A 16,362-nucleotide genomic window follows, 5' to 3' on the forward strand; every position below is an offset into this window, starting at 1 on the left:
ATCAAATGTCATTTAAGAAGGAAGCTGCAATAATCTGTATTTTAATTTGGATTATCATGAAGTCTAAAGATGTGAAGGAGCTGATTGGCTGGCCTGAAATCCTTGTTACCATGACACCAATGGGCGGCAGACACAGGTTAATTTCTAAAAACTAAAGCAATTAGAAAATTAAAAATAAGCTGTGCACCCTATTACAGAATGTTGTATTGCAAATGATAGATAAGTAATGGCTGTCACTTAAACTTTAAATATATGTATTCTTGTATCTTTATGCCATGGCAACTGATGGTGTGACAGCAAATGCGTTTCGTTGGATTCATTTCCTGAAGTTAGACTCTTATCTAATTATATTCTAAGCAATGTTGCCGTATGATCAGGAATAAATCAAATTGCTCATAACTTTAGTCAAGTTCCAACTAACTCTCCAACCGCACGACCAGGTGTGGCCGAGCTCTCTTTCCTCCCTTCACCCTCTCACCTTTACAGGCCCGAACAGCACTGGCTAGTGGTCATAACAGTTATCACATCATCTACTTCACATAACTGAAATACTACTACTAAATATGTGTACACAAGATGATAGACAGCAACTCAATAACATACTAAATTTATACTTGCACATGTACACTTGTTTAACCCTGTGCTTACATAATAAAGTTCACTTAACGCAATTTCCCTCAATTCTACAAAATCATTCCTCGAGGTTGCGTTGCTCCGGCCTCAGGCAACACTGTTGAGAATTTCTGAGCTGTCTTTGAACAGGATTTGTCATTTAACTCTTCAATGGAAAAAACTAACTTCAAGGACCTTTTTTTCAATGATGTAACATTACAAAAAATCAGGTTCATCCTGTCTTAAAACAGTGAAGATAACTGTGCTGCTCCTTTAAGTATGCTAAGACTCTCCAGTTGATCCAGAATGCTGCAGCACATGTACTAACAAAAAATAAGATAAAAGGATAAGGATATTTTCTAAGATGAACTCCTGTTAAATGATCCCAGAGAAGGCCGGAGGTGAAGGCTTCTTAAATGATCCGTCACACGTCCCCCATCAGGTTTACATAATCCTTTTCTTAGGCCACACTTCAACATGTTGCCGGCATTTAAAGATTGATTTAATCTAGGGGCCATTTTCAAAGAGGTGTTTCTGGACGAAGCACCCAAATGGAGAAAACATGGATTAACTTGTCACTCTGTGTGTGTATTCAACGAACCTGAATGTCAACATACAGATCAAAGTTCATCTTGTGTGTCACACGGCACAGGGTTACACAGTGTGTATGTGTTTCTATTTACACGCTGTGGAGCAACTCTAAATAACTGCATATCGCGTAATGATTTTAATATAATAAAAACTCATAACATAATAATTAACACATAATGTAACCATGAGTATAATTAGAGTTGTGGGCATAATGTAATAAGATGTAAACTTATTGGGGAAATCAGTAACATTAACAAAGGCTCGGCATGTATCATTTCAGGACCTAATTGTACGAACTCGAACTCAGCTATCATTATAATTATCTATAACTACACCTGTAATTATCGTGTCAAAATGTCGGCCGTAAATAAAATCTCAAGCTGTTGAGACATTCCACACAAAGCGATGTGGAATGTGCATGAGATCCGTTGGAGGACTCCAAAGGACACCGTTGTTTGTTCAAGAGCTGCGCGGTCGCAGACACGCCCTCCACTGTCCACATGACAACTTTAATTAGATGTCAAACTTTAAACCACTTATTTGACTAGAAAGTGAAGAATGATTGAAGCTCAAGAAAAAAAAGTATATATTACTTTATCATTTAAATTGCATACAGAGAAAAAGGGAATGTTGTGCCTGATTACAAATTCCCCAGTCTTTAACACAAACTTATATTTAGTACAAGTATTGATTAGTGCAGCTTTAAATTGACATACAGAGAGAAGGGAAGAAACAAGATTGCTGCCATCCACTGGTTCACTGATATTTTACAAGTCCTTAAATCTCTTTGAAAGTTCATTTCCACGACAAAAGTTTAGGAACATTTTTTATTTTGTTTACATTTAGTTTTAAATTGCATGTCTTTTAAGAGCTCTGTTTCAGTGTTTAGGCAAGACTTTGACATCATGTAGCTATAAAGGAAAAAAATATGCAGTATTACAAAACAAATCAAACTGACCGAAGACACTTAGCTTAATATACACTACATGTCCAACCAGCAGGCTGGCCTTATGTAATTTTGTTATATATGGCATTGAGCTCAGCTCGAAGTTTCTTGAAAGACGGTCTATTTCTGGGGTCGTACTGCCAGCAGCTGCTCATTATCCTGGATATCTCCACAGGGCATCCGTGCGGAGCGGGCATACGGTATCCTGACACACATCACAGACAGTTAAAACAGGCATCGAGATATCTTAGCACACTGTTCACATTTGATGAAACATGTGGAATCCAGAAAAGACATCAGTGTCAGCACCAGGCCCTGAGTGGAGGAGAAGGAATTCTCCTGAATAACAGCACATTGACATTTGGCTTATTATGCCGGATGAGTCTTCACCTTTCTCCACCTCCTCTCGTGTCTGTTGGTTGGTCATGCTCGTGTAGGGCGTCATTCCCATGGAGAAGGCCTCCCACAGGAAGACTCCAAAGCTCCAGACATCGCTCTCCGTAGTAAAACGACCTAAAACACCAGCAGGGGGCAGCGTTGGCAAAGGCACAGTCACTTTTATCACTAATTACTGGCAGAGAGCAAACTGCATGTTTCTGCTCTGACTGCAGGTCAGGTCACAGCTGTAGCCTACCATAGTTCAGGGCCTCGGGAGATGTCCACTTGACAGGGATCTGTCTGAGGCCGCCCTCTGCGGAGTAGACACCGTCCTCCTGCTGGCGGGACATCCCAAAGTCGCTGATCTTCACCACGTTGTGCTCTGCAACAAGACAGTTTCTTGCCGCCAGGTCCCTTTTAAAAAGAAAAGACAGAGGAGAAAGATGCAGAGCAAAGGGATGAACACAGGGGCTGATACCAAGACACAACGGAGACACAGCAGCGGCGTGCTCTGTATGAAAAGAAACAAGTAAAAAGTGGGTGAAAAGGCGTTCTTGTCTGTCATGTGTCTTGTGTTGCATTTGAGGAGGTTTGACACGCAGCTCATGTTTACATGTTTTGAATGAGCTTTTAGTACAACTTCAATCCAACACTTTAAGCTTAGTTCTATGTATGGAAGTTGCTTCACAAATATAGGTTCATCATAAAGGGAAATGAGCAGTTAATGCAGACATATTCTTGATATGTATTAAGGTTGTGGTTGCATGTAATCAATAAAGAATAATCTGAGTCATATCACCAGTCAAGTCTTTTCTCTGGGGACTCGAACTGAAGTCACTTCACATCACGTTGGCTCTAACTCATGTAAGAACAACTTCAGCGTAGCTCTCCGGACACACTTCTAGAGGTTTATTTAGGATAACTTTTGAGGACATTAAGCTCTGCTTCTTTTGAGTTTGAATGCACTTATTGTAAGTTGATTAATAAAATGCGGTTCTGCCAAATTAACGTAATGTAATGCGCTGCTGAATAAATGCTTGTGCTGTCTTCTTAATGGAAGTGAAAAAAATTGTCAGTCAGCCAACAGATCTCGTTTCCAGCTTCCTCTTCAAGGGCATGCCAGCCATCATTTATTTTAGAAAAAATGTCATCCCTCACTTTCAATCGATTGTCTGACTGCTGCACCAACACATGGGGAAGTGCTGCAGGTGGGAGAGTTTCATTTGGTGAACAATTGTGTGACATGAATGTGAGGAACGTAGATTGTGTTCTGTATTGTGGCTTTGAAATCCATCTGCTCACAGCTTGTTCTTCACGTGAAGAAAAGAGATTATCCTTTATGTAAAATGTTTAAATGATCAACTAATGTGTGTATCATTTGACTAACACATGTGTTCAATTCAAGGTGACAAACAGAAACCATGCACTGATCTCAGGATTCTTCTTTGGGTTGGCACGGTACTCATATCTTTGTAACGTCCTCACTCTGTATCTGTATCTGAAAATACATTTTCAAAACGGAGCATTTTGCTCGTTCAGGGCAGAAGTGAAACTGCTCTTCCACAAGCCAATGAGCATTACTCTTCTCATTTATGCTTCACCATCGGTGGCCCATTCATTTGCGGTTTAGCGAGCGGCGGACTGATGATGTCCAATCAGATTCAATCAGGTGTTCAGCACAACCATTACTATCAGAAACATAGAAGTCAGACTAGATGATGACGTGGGGGCCCCAGGGGCCCGTTGACAGTGTTGCCAGATCAGATTTGCCCGTTTCCAATCACAACTTAAAATCCAACCAACTCCATAATAACATCTCATCAGAGATCTGTGTAAAACCGTAAAACCAATACATGTTAAATCGAAAACTCATCATAAACAGACAAATTTAAATATTTGATGAACACAATGTGTATTATATTAATATATTGTATTGTTTCCACAGTATTTTCAAAACCTTACTATATATTGACGAATGCAACCACAATATTAGCAACATATTTTTACTGTTTAGTTTTCTTCCCCTAAAATGTGGTTCATCATTGCACAGCACTTAAATGTTAAATATAATAATGTTTGTTGATAAAGAAGTTATTGAGGAGTAAAAATAGGTCAGTAGTGTCGAGGTTATTGATTAATGGCAAGAAATTCATCAAAATTGAACACTTTGAAATAACGATATGGATAAATGTTTTTTTTTTTTAATGGGATGGGGATCTTTATGCAGACGCCAAATCCAACCACCTCACCTTTTGCTTAAATGGTAAAATCCTTGAAGTGTCTCTTAAATTATACAATGCCCTGTTCCTGATTTAAGGCCATAGAAATAGTATATTTGTATAAAATAGTTTATATCCTGAAAAAAATAAGGTAATATTGTAAATATATATTTATTGATTGGCCAACCTGTGGATGCACTTCTTGCTCTCCAGAAACTTCATGCCAGACGCCACATCTTCCGTCATTTTGACCAACATTTTAGGCGTCAGACTGGGACCCTCATGCCGTAAGAAGGAGAGGAAATCCCCACCTTGTGAAATGTGCACACAAAGAAAAAGAGTAACGATGGAGGAAAATAGTGGGGAAGCAATAATGGTCAAATAAAGCTTGCAGCTATTGGGTAAACGTGCCGAGAGATATAAAAAGTAGAGGTCCATAGGTACCTTGAACGAGCTCCATGACGATGTAGATGGGCTGTGTCTGAGTGCACACTCCTATCAGCTTCACAATGTGAGGATGGTCGTACTGCTTCAGGATCCTGGACAGCACAGGAGAGGAAGTGTGTGTGTGTGTGTGTGTGCGCGTGTGTGTGCGTGCGTGTGTGTGTGTGTGTACTAACCTGGCTTCCATCAGGAACTTACTCTTGTGCTCTGGGGCCAGGTTCTCTTTACAGGACTTCACGGCTACAGGAGTGTTATCAGAGCATAAGCGACCACTGTACACGTCTCCAAAGTTACCCTGTGGAGTACAAACATTAGTTACACTCTTTTTAACTCTCTTTTCTAACACAGTAGGGACATAACTAATCCAAAGTAAACGGTTAAAGGTATATTCACCTTGCACGGCAGCTGGATTCTCGTGATATACCACAAAAAACACATCTTGTATCTTGTCAGGCTTCAAATAATGTATTAGTTTGGGATAAGCCAGAGCACAAACCAATGGTCCCGTGAGGAGCTACAGCTGAGGTTTTGAGGCGTGTTTGAGAAAGTTCAAACTTGAAGAGGTTAGACTAGATGACGCTACCGCAACAGCAGGATATTGCCTGAGTAGGCGATTGAAGGCTTTTCTCAATCAAAAATATAATTTTCTTCTCCTCCAGGTTTCTGTAAGAGTTTGATGAGCAGATGGTTGATCCAATCACCTAAGCAAGTATTTTCTAACCACTTTAAAGAATTCAAACTATGAAAATGTGAAATCAAGGAGGTTACAGAAAGGTGTATTGATTCCTGTAACTGTTCCTCCTGTGCAACAGAACCCTTCTCAATGGGATTTACGTGATTTCCTGAGCGATAAGGCACTAAATCTGCAGTCCTCCTTCTGTGGAATTACCTCCAAAGTCCAGCGGCAACTAATTTGTGACTCCAGCGGTCTGAATAACATTGATCAAGTGGACATCTTCCACAGTTACACAACTCCACGGACAGTGTTGCTGAGCCACAGCAGACTGAAAGTAACACAAAATAGGAAGTGTGTACTAAAATTAGTTTGGAAGATACTAACTTTATTTGATGAATTCACACTGATGAAGCCTCGTATTAGCTTCACATTCACTTACAATGACATCTCTGTCAGTCGTGATCTCTCAGTCTGGAGAAGATAAACCATAACAACGAACAATACAACTCCGTATATGTCCTTGTGGGCATGCCAGTATTAATTTAAGTCATGCTTGATAACATGTGAAATTATCCGTTTGAAGTGGCAATCATGATGATTGATGGGCCCGATTATGAGAAGATGGCCTCTTGTTACGTCAATTTACAGGATTGTTTTTATTGAGATATATGACTCAGAGACAGACACACATGTACTCACAGCTAACCCAATGCATGTGTGTGACACAAAGTAATAAGTAATTCACTTCACTAACTACATTTTCTGTCAACAGATGGTAAGTTTACCTACCCGTCCAATTAGGGGTCCCAAGACAATATCATCATGTTCCAGGACCCACTTGTCCTAATGTGGTTTAAAAATGAACAATAAGAGACCAGCAAGAAAGGAGAGAACAAAAAAGGGAAGATAATTTGAAGCAGAGATCATGAAAGAGAAAGTAAATGTTTGCACGTGTGACGACGACGGAAGCACTTCACTATGTTTTAATTGTGTTACAGCGGTACCTTCACAACAGGTCTCTTCAGCACAATGCTGGACCTCTTGGTGATGTGTTGCCGTGACGACAACAGATGACTGATGAGCAGCGGGATGCTGAGGAAGCTTTCTCCATCCAAGCGATACAGATTCTACAGACGGAAAAATCCCTTTCAGACATGAATCGATGTGCAAACATACAGGAGGGAAAGAAATTGAGGTCATAATGAACAAAACATATAATATAACACAATAGCCGTAGATTGTTCGATTGGAATGATATGCGTGTGTTTATGTGGATATGGATGTTTGTGTGTGAGTGTCGACATGTGGAGATTTGTCCTCGCTGTGGGCGGGACTATAGCTACTACTACTGTTTTGATTGTATGCCATTTTTGTTGTTGTGTTTATTTATTTAAATGTCAAGAATTGCTCTGTTTTGTTGAAAATGCAACAAAACAAAGATTGTTAGATTGTGAAAATAGCTTGTATCCATGTTTTCATTCTAATCAACTAAACCTCGGCTTAATTTGTGAAGAAAAGAAACAGTACATTTAATTATTTTTGGCAGCGTCATTGCTCTAAAACACAAACGGGAACACATGATGTCTAATGTAAGATGTCCTTCTAAAACTCTCTACAAAAGTGTTTTGCTCTATTAATAAACTTACATCTGTGTCCTGAATGAGGAAATGCTTGCAGGATCCTTCCCACTGCGCAGAGAGCACATAACCCTGTTTCTCTTGACTCTTCCTCACCAAGAAGTCTCCGTCATTCGTCAGCAGCTGCTGGACCTCCAGTCTGGGAATGGCTCCGTGGTACCAGTCCTGCTGCCCCAGGGGACGATCCACCTCCTGCACCAGGGTGAGGGCCGGCAGCACCTGGAGGCACCAAGAGAACACGGCAGAATCTTTAAAGCTGATGGGAATATTGAGACGATACGAAGTGATGGCGGATAGAGTTTAGGGGGATTCTGCAGGGAATATATGGAGATACTTCAAAGAAGAGTCTAAAAACCAAATGCACCACCTCCGGGGAACCACAGGGTTGGGAGTTGGAGAGCAAGAAGTAGTTCACAGTTAAAGAAAAACAACAAATAATGTAGGCGTATTACAGACACTCGACTGAATGCACACAGACTTTTCCTTTTGAGGTTTTGTGCGCCGCACATCTGGGCCACGTTGTGTCAGCGATGATTAAACGATGACATATAAACTGCTTTTTAGGTCGGCAGAGTTTCACAAATAGTGACTTGACCGACAAAGTTGACCTTATTAAGTCCAACTGAGCTTCAGGGGTACGAGACCCCGAGTGGATGGCAGCGATGTTTTTCTTTAACTGTGAACATGATGAATTGAGTGTTGTGTTGGAAAAGGTTTAAGAGGACAAAAATACACTGCAGTTAAAGTACAGAGCAGGCAGGTGGAAGGGTGAGAAGGAGGAAGTGTCCTTTCTTTTAAAACGTCCTTCAACCACATACTGAGAAACAGATATTGTTCATTGTCTACAATGTAATGCCAAAAAGCCCACTTGTACTCTTTCTTTTATTGTTTTGTGTAATTATTGGTGATTCAGTGTGTAACCTACCTCACACCGTGGTTTAAACAGTCCACTCAGATTGTTTATGATCCCGTCCATGAAGAGTTTGGAGGGAGTTGGGCTGTGGTGCTGGAAATATATTAAATATATTATATATATATATATTAAACTGCATATATATATATATATTTATATGCAGTTATATACATATATATATATATATATATATATTAAAGTGCATAGAAGACTTGCAAGGATAATAGTGTGTAATTATTCTGTATGACATATATTTGTAAGGTCCATCTACAAAGAGTAATTTAGTAGTAAATAAAGCAGCTTTTGATTATGGGTTAATTTATTACTGATTTATTTGCTTAAGAAATCGTGACAGTAAAACAAGACTCACAAAGTTCATTTTCACAGAGTTGGGGACTTTGAACTCAACCTGACAAAATCAAACAAGACGTCAAGTCTTCACACTATGCTAATGTCAGCTCGCTGTCACAATGACACGTTTAATAATCTGGTGTTCAGCAGGTATAATACAACCAGGTTCATCATATTAGTTTACCGCGTCAACATGGGAACATTTGCTCATTATCTTAAAAGACAAAGTTGTGTTGGTATTTGGTCCAGAACCAAAATATTGACTAATGAGGTTTTTTCATTTTTTTTAAACTTTGGTTTATTTAATAACGGACAGTGCACGTTAATAAAAACATTTCTCTAAATGTGCCATCTGTAGTCCTCGGTGATCCTCGATGAAAAGTATCCGTTGTGGAACATGAATATCTGTACCAAATGTATTGGTAATTCATCCAATATTTGTAGAAAAATGTCCCTAATAACCAAAATCGCTTGAGGAGAAATCTCAGAGTTGCTAAAGTCAGTCGGCTTCATCTTCTTATTAGATCAGGTGCTAAACACAAAGGCCAGTTGACCCTGGCTGAGGGAACATACGTTGCTTAAGTTGGACGAAAGTGAGACGGTGTCTGGGTCCAGCTTCAGAGCAGAAGGAGGTTCTGTGGAGCCCAGCTGCTCCAGTTTCTCTGTCAGAAGAAGCCTCTGAACCTCCAGCTTGGCTCTGATGCCTTGCGACAGCACAACCTGCTGCCGGCACGTCTCCATCGCATGTCTCTTGCTGAAATGGTAGACGCTGTATACGAAGCAGAGAGCGGCAGCACGTCAGTAAGTCAGTGTGAGCCAAGAATAAGTCAAAAAAACACAATCAGACAGCATGACATCACACAGACATGATGAAGTCCGCCCGTGCGGTCAGTGAGAACCTCTGGCCACACCTGAGTCAGCCTTCGTTGTGGATTGTCAGCATGCAAAATTAGTACACCATCAAATTACCCAAGAGCGCTAGGGAGGTGAAGCGAGTCGGCTCTAAAACAGCTGCTGACATAGCGACAGTAATAAACAGCACAGAAATGAATGGCCTGTGCATTAACCGGCTCGAGGCCCTCAGGGGAACAACTGGCTGTCGGACCCCCATGGCCCGGCGCCGCCTCCCTCCCTGCGCATTGTGCATGTACCCTGTGGCCTCCCGAGCCCCCATGAGCACAGCGCACACATTAGTGCTTAGCCAACAAGTAGTGAGGGCCATGCTGCAGAAATACTCGGTGCTCAGAGTCAGATAGTTTCAGGTTGTTTGATTAAAATGAAACGGGTATTCGATTAACAGGAAATTAATTTGTAATTATTCGGGGGGGAATTTCTTGTGGCAGTAATTGTTTTCATCTTAACAGCCAAAGCTTCTCCAAAGTAATGAGTTGCTACTTTGTTATCTGATTTCAAACTGAATATATATAAACCTTTGATATTCTCTGGAACACATCAAAGGTGAGTATAGGAAACACGGAAGTAAATGTCGTCAGTCTTCAACTTCCCGAGGTAAACGGAGGTCACACAAGGGCAACCTCATACAGTATGTCACAATTGATTTACAAAATGTTTCTTCAAAATACAAACCAAAGGGCAGCATAACCTCCACTTATCTCACCAAATGTTATCAATACCACATGATACATAAATATAAAAGCACAATGTTTACCCCCCCCCCCACAGGCCTGTGAGCCTCTCAGGGGTGCTCAATACGTCGATCGCGACAGTCGATCGCGATCGCATGACATTAAAAAATTGGCCCGCCCCTGTCACTTTCTTGTCATTTCTGTCTCTACGTGTAGCGTTAACAGTCCTCTCCTGACACCGGTTTGCGCATCCCCCTGTCAACAAGGTCACATAATAACACCTTCAGACAGCATCATCAACCAAAACAAATGAGGGGATCAAGCTCCAGAACTCGGACCATATCGCTGTATTATAATTCATAAGGCACTTAAAGCCCCATGAGGAGACATAGTTATTAGCTTTTGCCCAGCCAAGAGCACACTGAACTCTCCCGATGGGAAGGACGGTCCACAGAGGTCAACTTCAGTACGATTGTATTCATGGCTTCCAAAGGTCAAGTGATTTTATTTTGAAATCTCCTCTGTGACCTCTAAATGCAACATCAGAGACTCACTAATGTCTGTGGGCCGCTCACCTCTGGCCCTTCTGGACACCCTCACACTCTGCGTCCAGCTCCTGCTCCAGCTGTTCGACGGCGGTCTGCTGGGAGCCCAGAGTCTGAGCCAGAGCCAGCAGCTCCTCCTCGAGCACAGTCAGTCTAGGAGAAGGAGAAACAACACAGGGGAAAGAAGTCATCAATGCAAAACCGTCAGAGGGAATAAGAGGAAAACTAATAGGAGGAGGAAGTCGTTGAGACACTGAGAAAGGAAATTAGTCGTCATCTGGGTGAGAGTGTGTCGTTTGTTCTCACTTGTGCTGGACCGGTTCCAGCGTGAGGTCGTTCAGTTCAATCTCTCTGGGATGGAGCTGCTCGGTGTCCTCCAGCGGACCATCATCAAATTCTGCACAAGCAGGATTCTCGCCTACCGAGCTGTCAACACAAACACAGTGTCATCGCTCTGCAGGGTTAGCTTTCACGGCCGCACTGTTGCCATCCGGAATGTTGACTCAGTGTACCGGTTCTGTTGGACGAAGCTCTCGTATTCTCTGTGAGGATCGATGGCTGTTAGAGCAGAGGAGATCTCACTGTGGATCTGCATCACTTCACGGTGAAGGAAAGTGGAGATGTCGAAATACTCCTGCAGGATCTCTTTTCTGATTCAGAGGTCAGAGACGTGAAAACAGACAAATGCAAAGTCAGCTTATCAAGGATACATTTTCGCCAGATATCAAACCACATGAACAAAGAACCACATGACAATGTACAGGTTATGTTTCCTTTATATCGGCGCTATGAATAAACAGTCCTCCACAGTAAACACACTGTGAAGTAGAGGTCATCTTACAGTATGAGCACCATCTCCTGCTGCAGGGTCTGCAGCGCCCTGAGCAGGGCGGGCTGGATCTGACCGTAGTGGTGCTGATGGTAAACCTGAGCAGCTCGCACACACAGCACATACTCGTTATGCAACTCGTGGAGTTTCACTGAAGCCTTTACGTAACGCTCCTTCGCCCTGTCTCGCTCTCTATCTGCACACACACACACACACATGGGATAACACATGAGGACATTAAGGGAAATCCACATTTCAGATTTACACAATAAAGCTCAAATTGTGCCATCAGTGTGATACTGAATCTGCTCAGAGAATAAAGTTCTCGCATGAACACCTTTGTTGGCCTCCTGGTACTTCCTCTTGGCCAGCGCTGCATCTCTCACCGCCTGTCTGTAGCTGCTCTTCAGCCTCTCCAGCTCCGTCTGCGTCACCTGAAGCAGCGCAGAGACACGGGCAGAGGGAGACCGGTTGGTGTAAGAATGGATCTTTATTCACAGGAGCTATATGTGTGTGTGGTTTAAAGTTGACTCAACGAGTGTGAGCTGTACGTGATACAGGAAGTGGACGCCGGCCGTGATGCATTTCGCTGCAGAGGAACAACAGACGTGAGAGAAGAAGAACACAGGAAGAAAAGATCTGACCTTTGTGGAGCTGCCGGTGTCAATACTGCAAACCTCCGACCATTCAGTCACAATCTCAACACAAGTTCTCTCTATTGTGCCACACAGCTATTCAAGTTGTTTTCTGGACGATAAAGCAACACAATTAAAATAAACAGACTGCCTGCCAGACGGCCAAACTGCGACCCATTATGGATCACTGGAAATGAACATATCATTCCCCTGATGTAACTGGGTAATACAAATTGTGTGCAGCAGCTGACAGTTTGAGATTGCATCAACGATACATTTGCACACACTGTTTCCAGTCTATTGAATCTCATTTCATTTAACTGCCTGCCTATTTATAATGCTGCGACTGCAACGTTCGCGTGTCGCACTCGAGAAAAAAATTCACAAATAGATTTTAAAACAACAACTTCAGCAAACATATAATAGTACTTTTAGTTACTAGTTTGGACCGGGGTAGTGGAAAGTATGACAGTCTTTGACATCAAATTAAACGCAATGAACTCAAAGTGCTATTTTAAAAGTCCAGCAGTGGTTGCAAAATATAAAAAAAATATTATTTCTACTTTTCATCAACTGGGACATGGATGATGATGATGAAGTATATCACTGAAAATGCAAAGATAGGGTAACTAAGCAGTATTAGTACACAGAACACAGCTGTGATTTTTTCCTTTAAAAATATATGCAAGACATTATTGTTTTGTGTAGGTGTGTTGTGTAGGCAACAAAAGCCACAATAATCTAAATTCAATAAAAAGCTTATTTTCAGCAGTGAGCTGTTTCACCTGCCTTTCGACATGAAAGTAGAAATATGTAAATAGCTGTATATTTAATAGTATGTGTGTGGGTGCTTGTTACCAGCCTTGCGGGGAAATGCCTTTTGTTGGGACAAAATGGGGCCAATTGCACATATTATAACTTAAATCATATTCATTCTCGAGTTAAAACTTGGTTTCAGGTTAGTTCATTGAATAGACATGACTGTGTGTGTGTGTGTGTGTGTGTGTGTGTGTGTGTGTGTGTGTGTGTGTGTGTGTGTGTGTGTGTGTGTGTGTGTGTGTGTGTGTGTGTGTGTGTGTGTGTGTGTGTGTGTGTGTGTGTCACCTTGCTGAGCTCCTGCCTCAGCAGGCTCCACTGCTCTGCGTAGGTTTTGCGGAGCTGCTGTTTGTCTCTGATGAGCAGTGTCAGTTTGCTGATGGGACCGTGGAGCAGATCCTCAGAGCGCTTCTTCATCACCTGGCTGAAGAAGTCCGTCTGAGAGACCAGGACTCCCCAGGACTGACAGACGGGGGACAAAGGTCAGAGAGAAAGGTCATGCAGACACGAGAACAACAGTCCACCACATGTGTTATCCTCCATTAGGATGCTGATTTGTTAATATAAAAAAACCTCAGATTAAAAAAAATGTTGATGAAAGTCAGACCATGGGCCAAAAACTAATTGGTTCAACATGTATCGAGACACTAAGGTTGTTGTTTTTTCATCACTTACTAAACCGAGGTGTAGAATTAAAACGGTTGTTTTACTGTCCAAACTCATTTCCACCATTTAGATCGTATTCATAGTTTTTAACAAAACTCTTCTTCATTCATTACGTCATTACTTCTCTGATAAATGTAAACCACTCTCAAGTAGATATTTGTCAAAAACCAGAAAACTTCTCAAACAATGTTAGCCCATATTTTGTTTATGTCATAATACTTCCTGTAAAAGGTTTCATTCATAAGCATAACTTATGTCCAATAATTGAAAGAAAATGTGGGCGATCGCAAACATGATGATACATTCTGAGTAAATAACAACGCTTTTGAAATAGTATAACACTTTGACATGACCCTAATAGCACTAGAGTAACATAATGTACACACATTGTACTTGACATCCATGTATAAGTGAAGATTAGATAGATTGTAAATTCTAAACAATGCAGTTTAAAAAAAACAATCTTCTCTTGGTGGTATGTGCTTTGAGAAAGAAAAAATACCCATACAGATTCATTTTAGGAAACAAAAAATTGTGACTAACAATGCACTTTTTGTTGATTTTTCAATTCTCTGAATATTTAACACATTTGTCTTGACAGCAAAAAAGTAAACTTTTAGTTGGGCGCGTGTTACCAGCTTTGCAGAGAAATGCCTTTTGTTGGGACAAAATGGGGCCAATTGCATATATTATAACTTAAATCATATTCATTCTGGAGTTAAAACTTGGTTTCATGTTAGTTCATCTAATGAACATGAATAGGATGGTCGTACTGCTTCAGGATCCTGGACAGCACAGGAGAGGAAGTGAGTGTGTGTGTGTGTGTGTGTGTGTGTGTGTCAGACACCTTGCCGAGGTATTTGGGATTTGGGATTTTGTTCCAATATGACCACATGTGTTGCATAACTCTGTCACTATTCTATTCATTTTACACCTGTCGTTGTGCAAATAATTAAATAAATAAATAATCTTTCAATTATTTGAGTGTTACCTCACCATAATTTGGAAAACAACATCAACTAAGTCTCACACGTTGTGCGTGTGTCTCCTACCTTGAATGACCCGTCGATGGTCTTTACGACTCACCTTGTTGAGCTGGCTGATGTAGTCCAGTCCCGCACCGGGCTGAGGTCGGTCCAGCTTCTCCACCATGGCAGCCATCTGGTGCAGCTGCACTGAAAACTCTCGTTCACTTTTAGCTCGATGACCCATCCACTTTTTCATGACCTCCATCAGGTGAAGCTCTGAGTCCAGCAGCCGGATGACAGCTGCGTGCGCCTGGGGGCATCGCAGGTCCTCTTCAAAGCTCATCTTCTGAACACTCTCCTCCCCGCCGAGTGTCTGTGGTCAGCAGAGTGTCCGAGCTGCTTTGAGTTCTCATGCAACAGACAACGAGTGCCGAGCTGAAGCAGCTACCAATGACTAAGAGTAATCTGTGTCCTTCAGGGGCTCTTTTACTTCCCTGTGAGAAAGGAAAAAAAAAGTGAGGCTGCACTTCCTCATATCTGTTTGAATGTGGCTGTGCATGGACTAAAATTGTAATTCTGCTTTCATTCTAGAAACAACTTTGGTGGCATAATGACGACAAAAACTTCCATTGTTGCAGCAGCCAAATCAAATACATAAAACAACATATTCAAGAACCATCGGCTATATGTTTAAGAGAATCTAACTGAGGACATTTAAGCTACTGCATGGAGTAAAGTACAGTTTTGAGTAAATATTGTACTTTTTACATCACTAATTGTATTTTACAGCTGTAGTTACTTTCCTGACTGAGTTAGATGTACATTAAACTGGATAGCCTCCGCATACAACAGTACAACTACCTGTGCAACAGGAAGTGCATGACAGCGATTACTACAGGAGTAAAACTGCTAATGCTTTAAGGACATCTTGATGTGAATGAGTGAAGTCTTGAATGCATGACTTTTACTTGTAACAAGTACTTTAAATGATTAGAGTACTTATTCTACTGTTGAATATTGTGTATGTATTACAATCAAAATGCCTTTAATGTGTTAAGATAGAAATGTCCACATGAACAGCTGATGACCAGATGAGGACAGGGACAGGTTGACAACATTGTGTTAGAACCTCCTCAGGCAGTTATTTCTTTAGAAAAACCACACGTAGATTGTAAAAACCGCTGATGGTGTTTGTTGCATAAATTCTTTTGTAACTTCTCATTTTCATTTTTACCACGGTGTGATAAAATGACTCACTTGAACACATGAATTTATGACTTGGTTGGTGTTGGATGTAACATCTCTCTGCATCCTCATTGGTCTAACTACACCAGTCATACACCATCAAATACACTAACCCACCAAATGGGATGAAGCCGGGACAGAAATACACTTTACAACGCAGATCAGCTCAGTCTGGTTTTACAGGCCGCAGAGGGAACTTCTGCTTTTATGGTTGCAGCATCTACAAAGAGTTGCATGTTAGAGACGACTGCATAGAAGCAACCGTCCTGGAGGATCTCTATCGGCACGCTTACAGCTTACAGCGA

General features: G+C 41.4%; 1 protein-coding gene across 2 annotated transcripts; it reads right to left on the reverse strand.

Moving 5' to 3' along the window:
• Positions 1 to 1,781: 1,781 nt before the first annotated feature.
• Positions 1,782 to 15,217, reverse strand: fes (FES proto-oncogene, tyrosine kinase). Of its 2 annotated transcripts, none has more exons than XM_056412712.1 (18): positions 14,931 to 15,217; positions 13,467 to 13,640; positions 12,065 to 12,161; positions 11,740 to 11,923; positions 11,411 to 11,548; positions 11,205 to 11,324; positions 10,929 to 11,051; positions 9,341 to 9,536; positions 8,429 to 8,509; positions 7,600 to 7,722; positions 6,871 to 6,993; positions 6,656 to 6,709; positions 5,367 to 5,485; positions 5,191 to 5,285; positions 4,934 to 5,057; positions 2,784 to 2,941; positions 2,540 to 2,662; positions 1,782 to 2,354 (listed from the first exon to the last, which is right to left on the reverse strand). In XM_056412712.1, the coding sequence occupies exons 1-18, from the start codon at positions 15,153 to 15,155 to the stop codon at positions 2,212 to 2,214; spliced, it is 2,400 nt and encodes a 799-aa protein (XP_056268687.1). In that variant the 5' UTR covers positions 15,156 to 15,217; the 3' UTR covers positions 1,782 to 2,211. The 2 variants fall into 2 exon arrangements, with proteins under 2 accessions (XP_056268687.1, XP_056268686.1); XM_056412711.1 differs by having other exon boundaries at positions 7,513 to 7,722.
• Between the last annotated feature and the right edge of the window lie 1,145 nt (positions 15,218 to 16,362).

This window comes from Pseudoliparis swirei, chromosome 4, assembly GCF_029220125.1.
Source record: "Pseudoliparis swirei isolate HS2019 ecotype Mariana Trench chromosome 4, NWPU_hadal_v1, whole genome shotgun sequence".
Lineage (NCBI taxonomy): Eukaryota > Metazoa > Chordata > Actinopteri > Perciformes > Liparidae > Pseudoliparis > Pseudoliparis swirei.

Excerpts from the sequence above, each read along its gene's own strand:
- fes (XM_056412711.1), bottom strand. The coding sequence starts at position 15,155 with ATGAGCTTTGAAGAGGACCTGCGATGCCCCCAGGCGCACGCAGCTGTC. Across the intron at positions 5,286-5,366 it reads AAGTTCCTGATGGAAGCCAG|GATCCTGAAGCAGTACGACC; the intron begins GTTAGTACACAC and ends TGTGCTGTCCAG. Across the intron at positions 2,355-2,539 it reads ACGAGAGGAGGTGGAGAAAG|GATACCGTATGCCCGCTCCG; the intron begins GTGAAGACTCAT and ends GATGTGTGTCAG.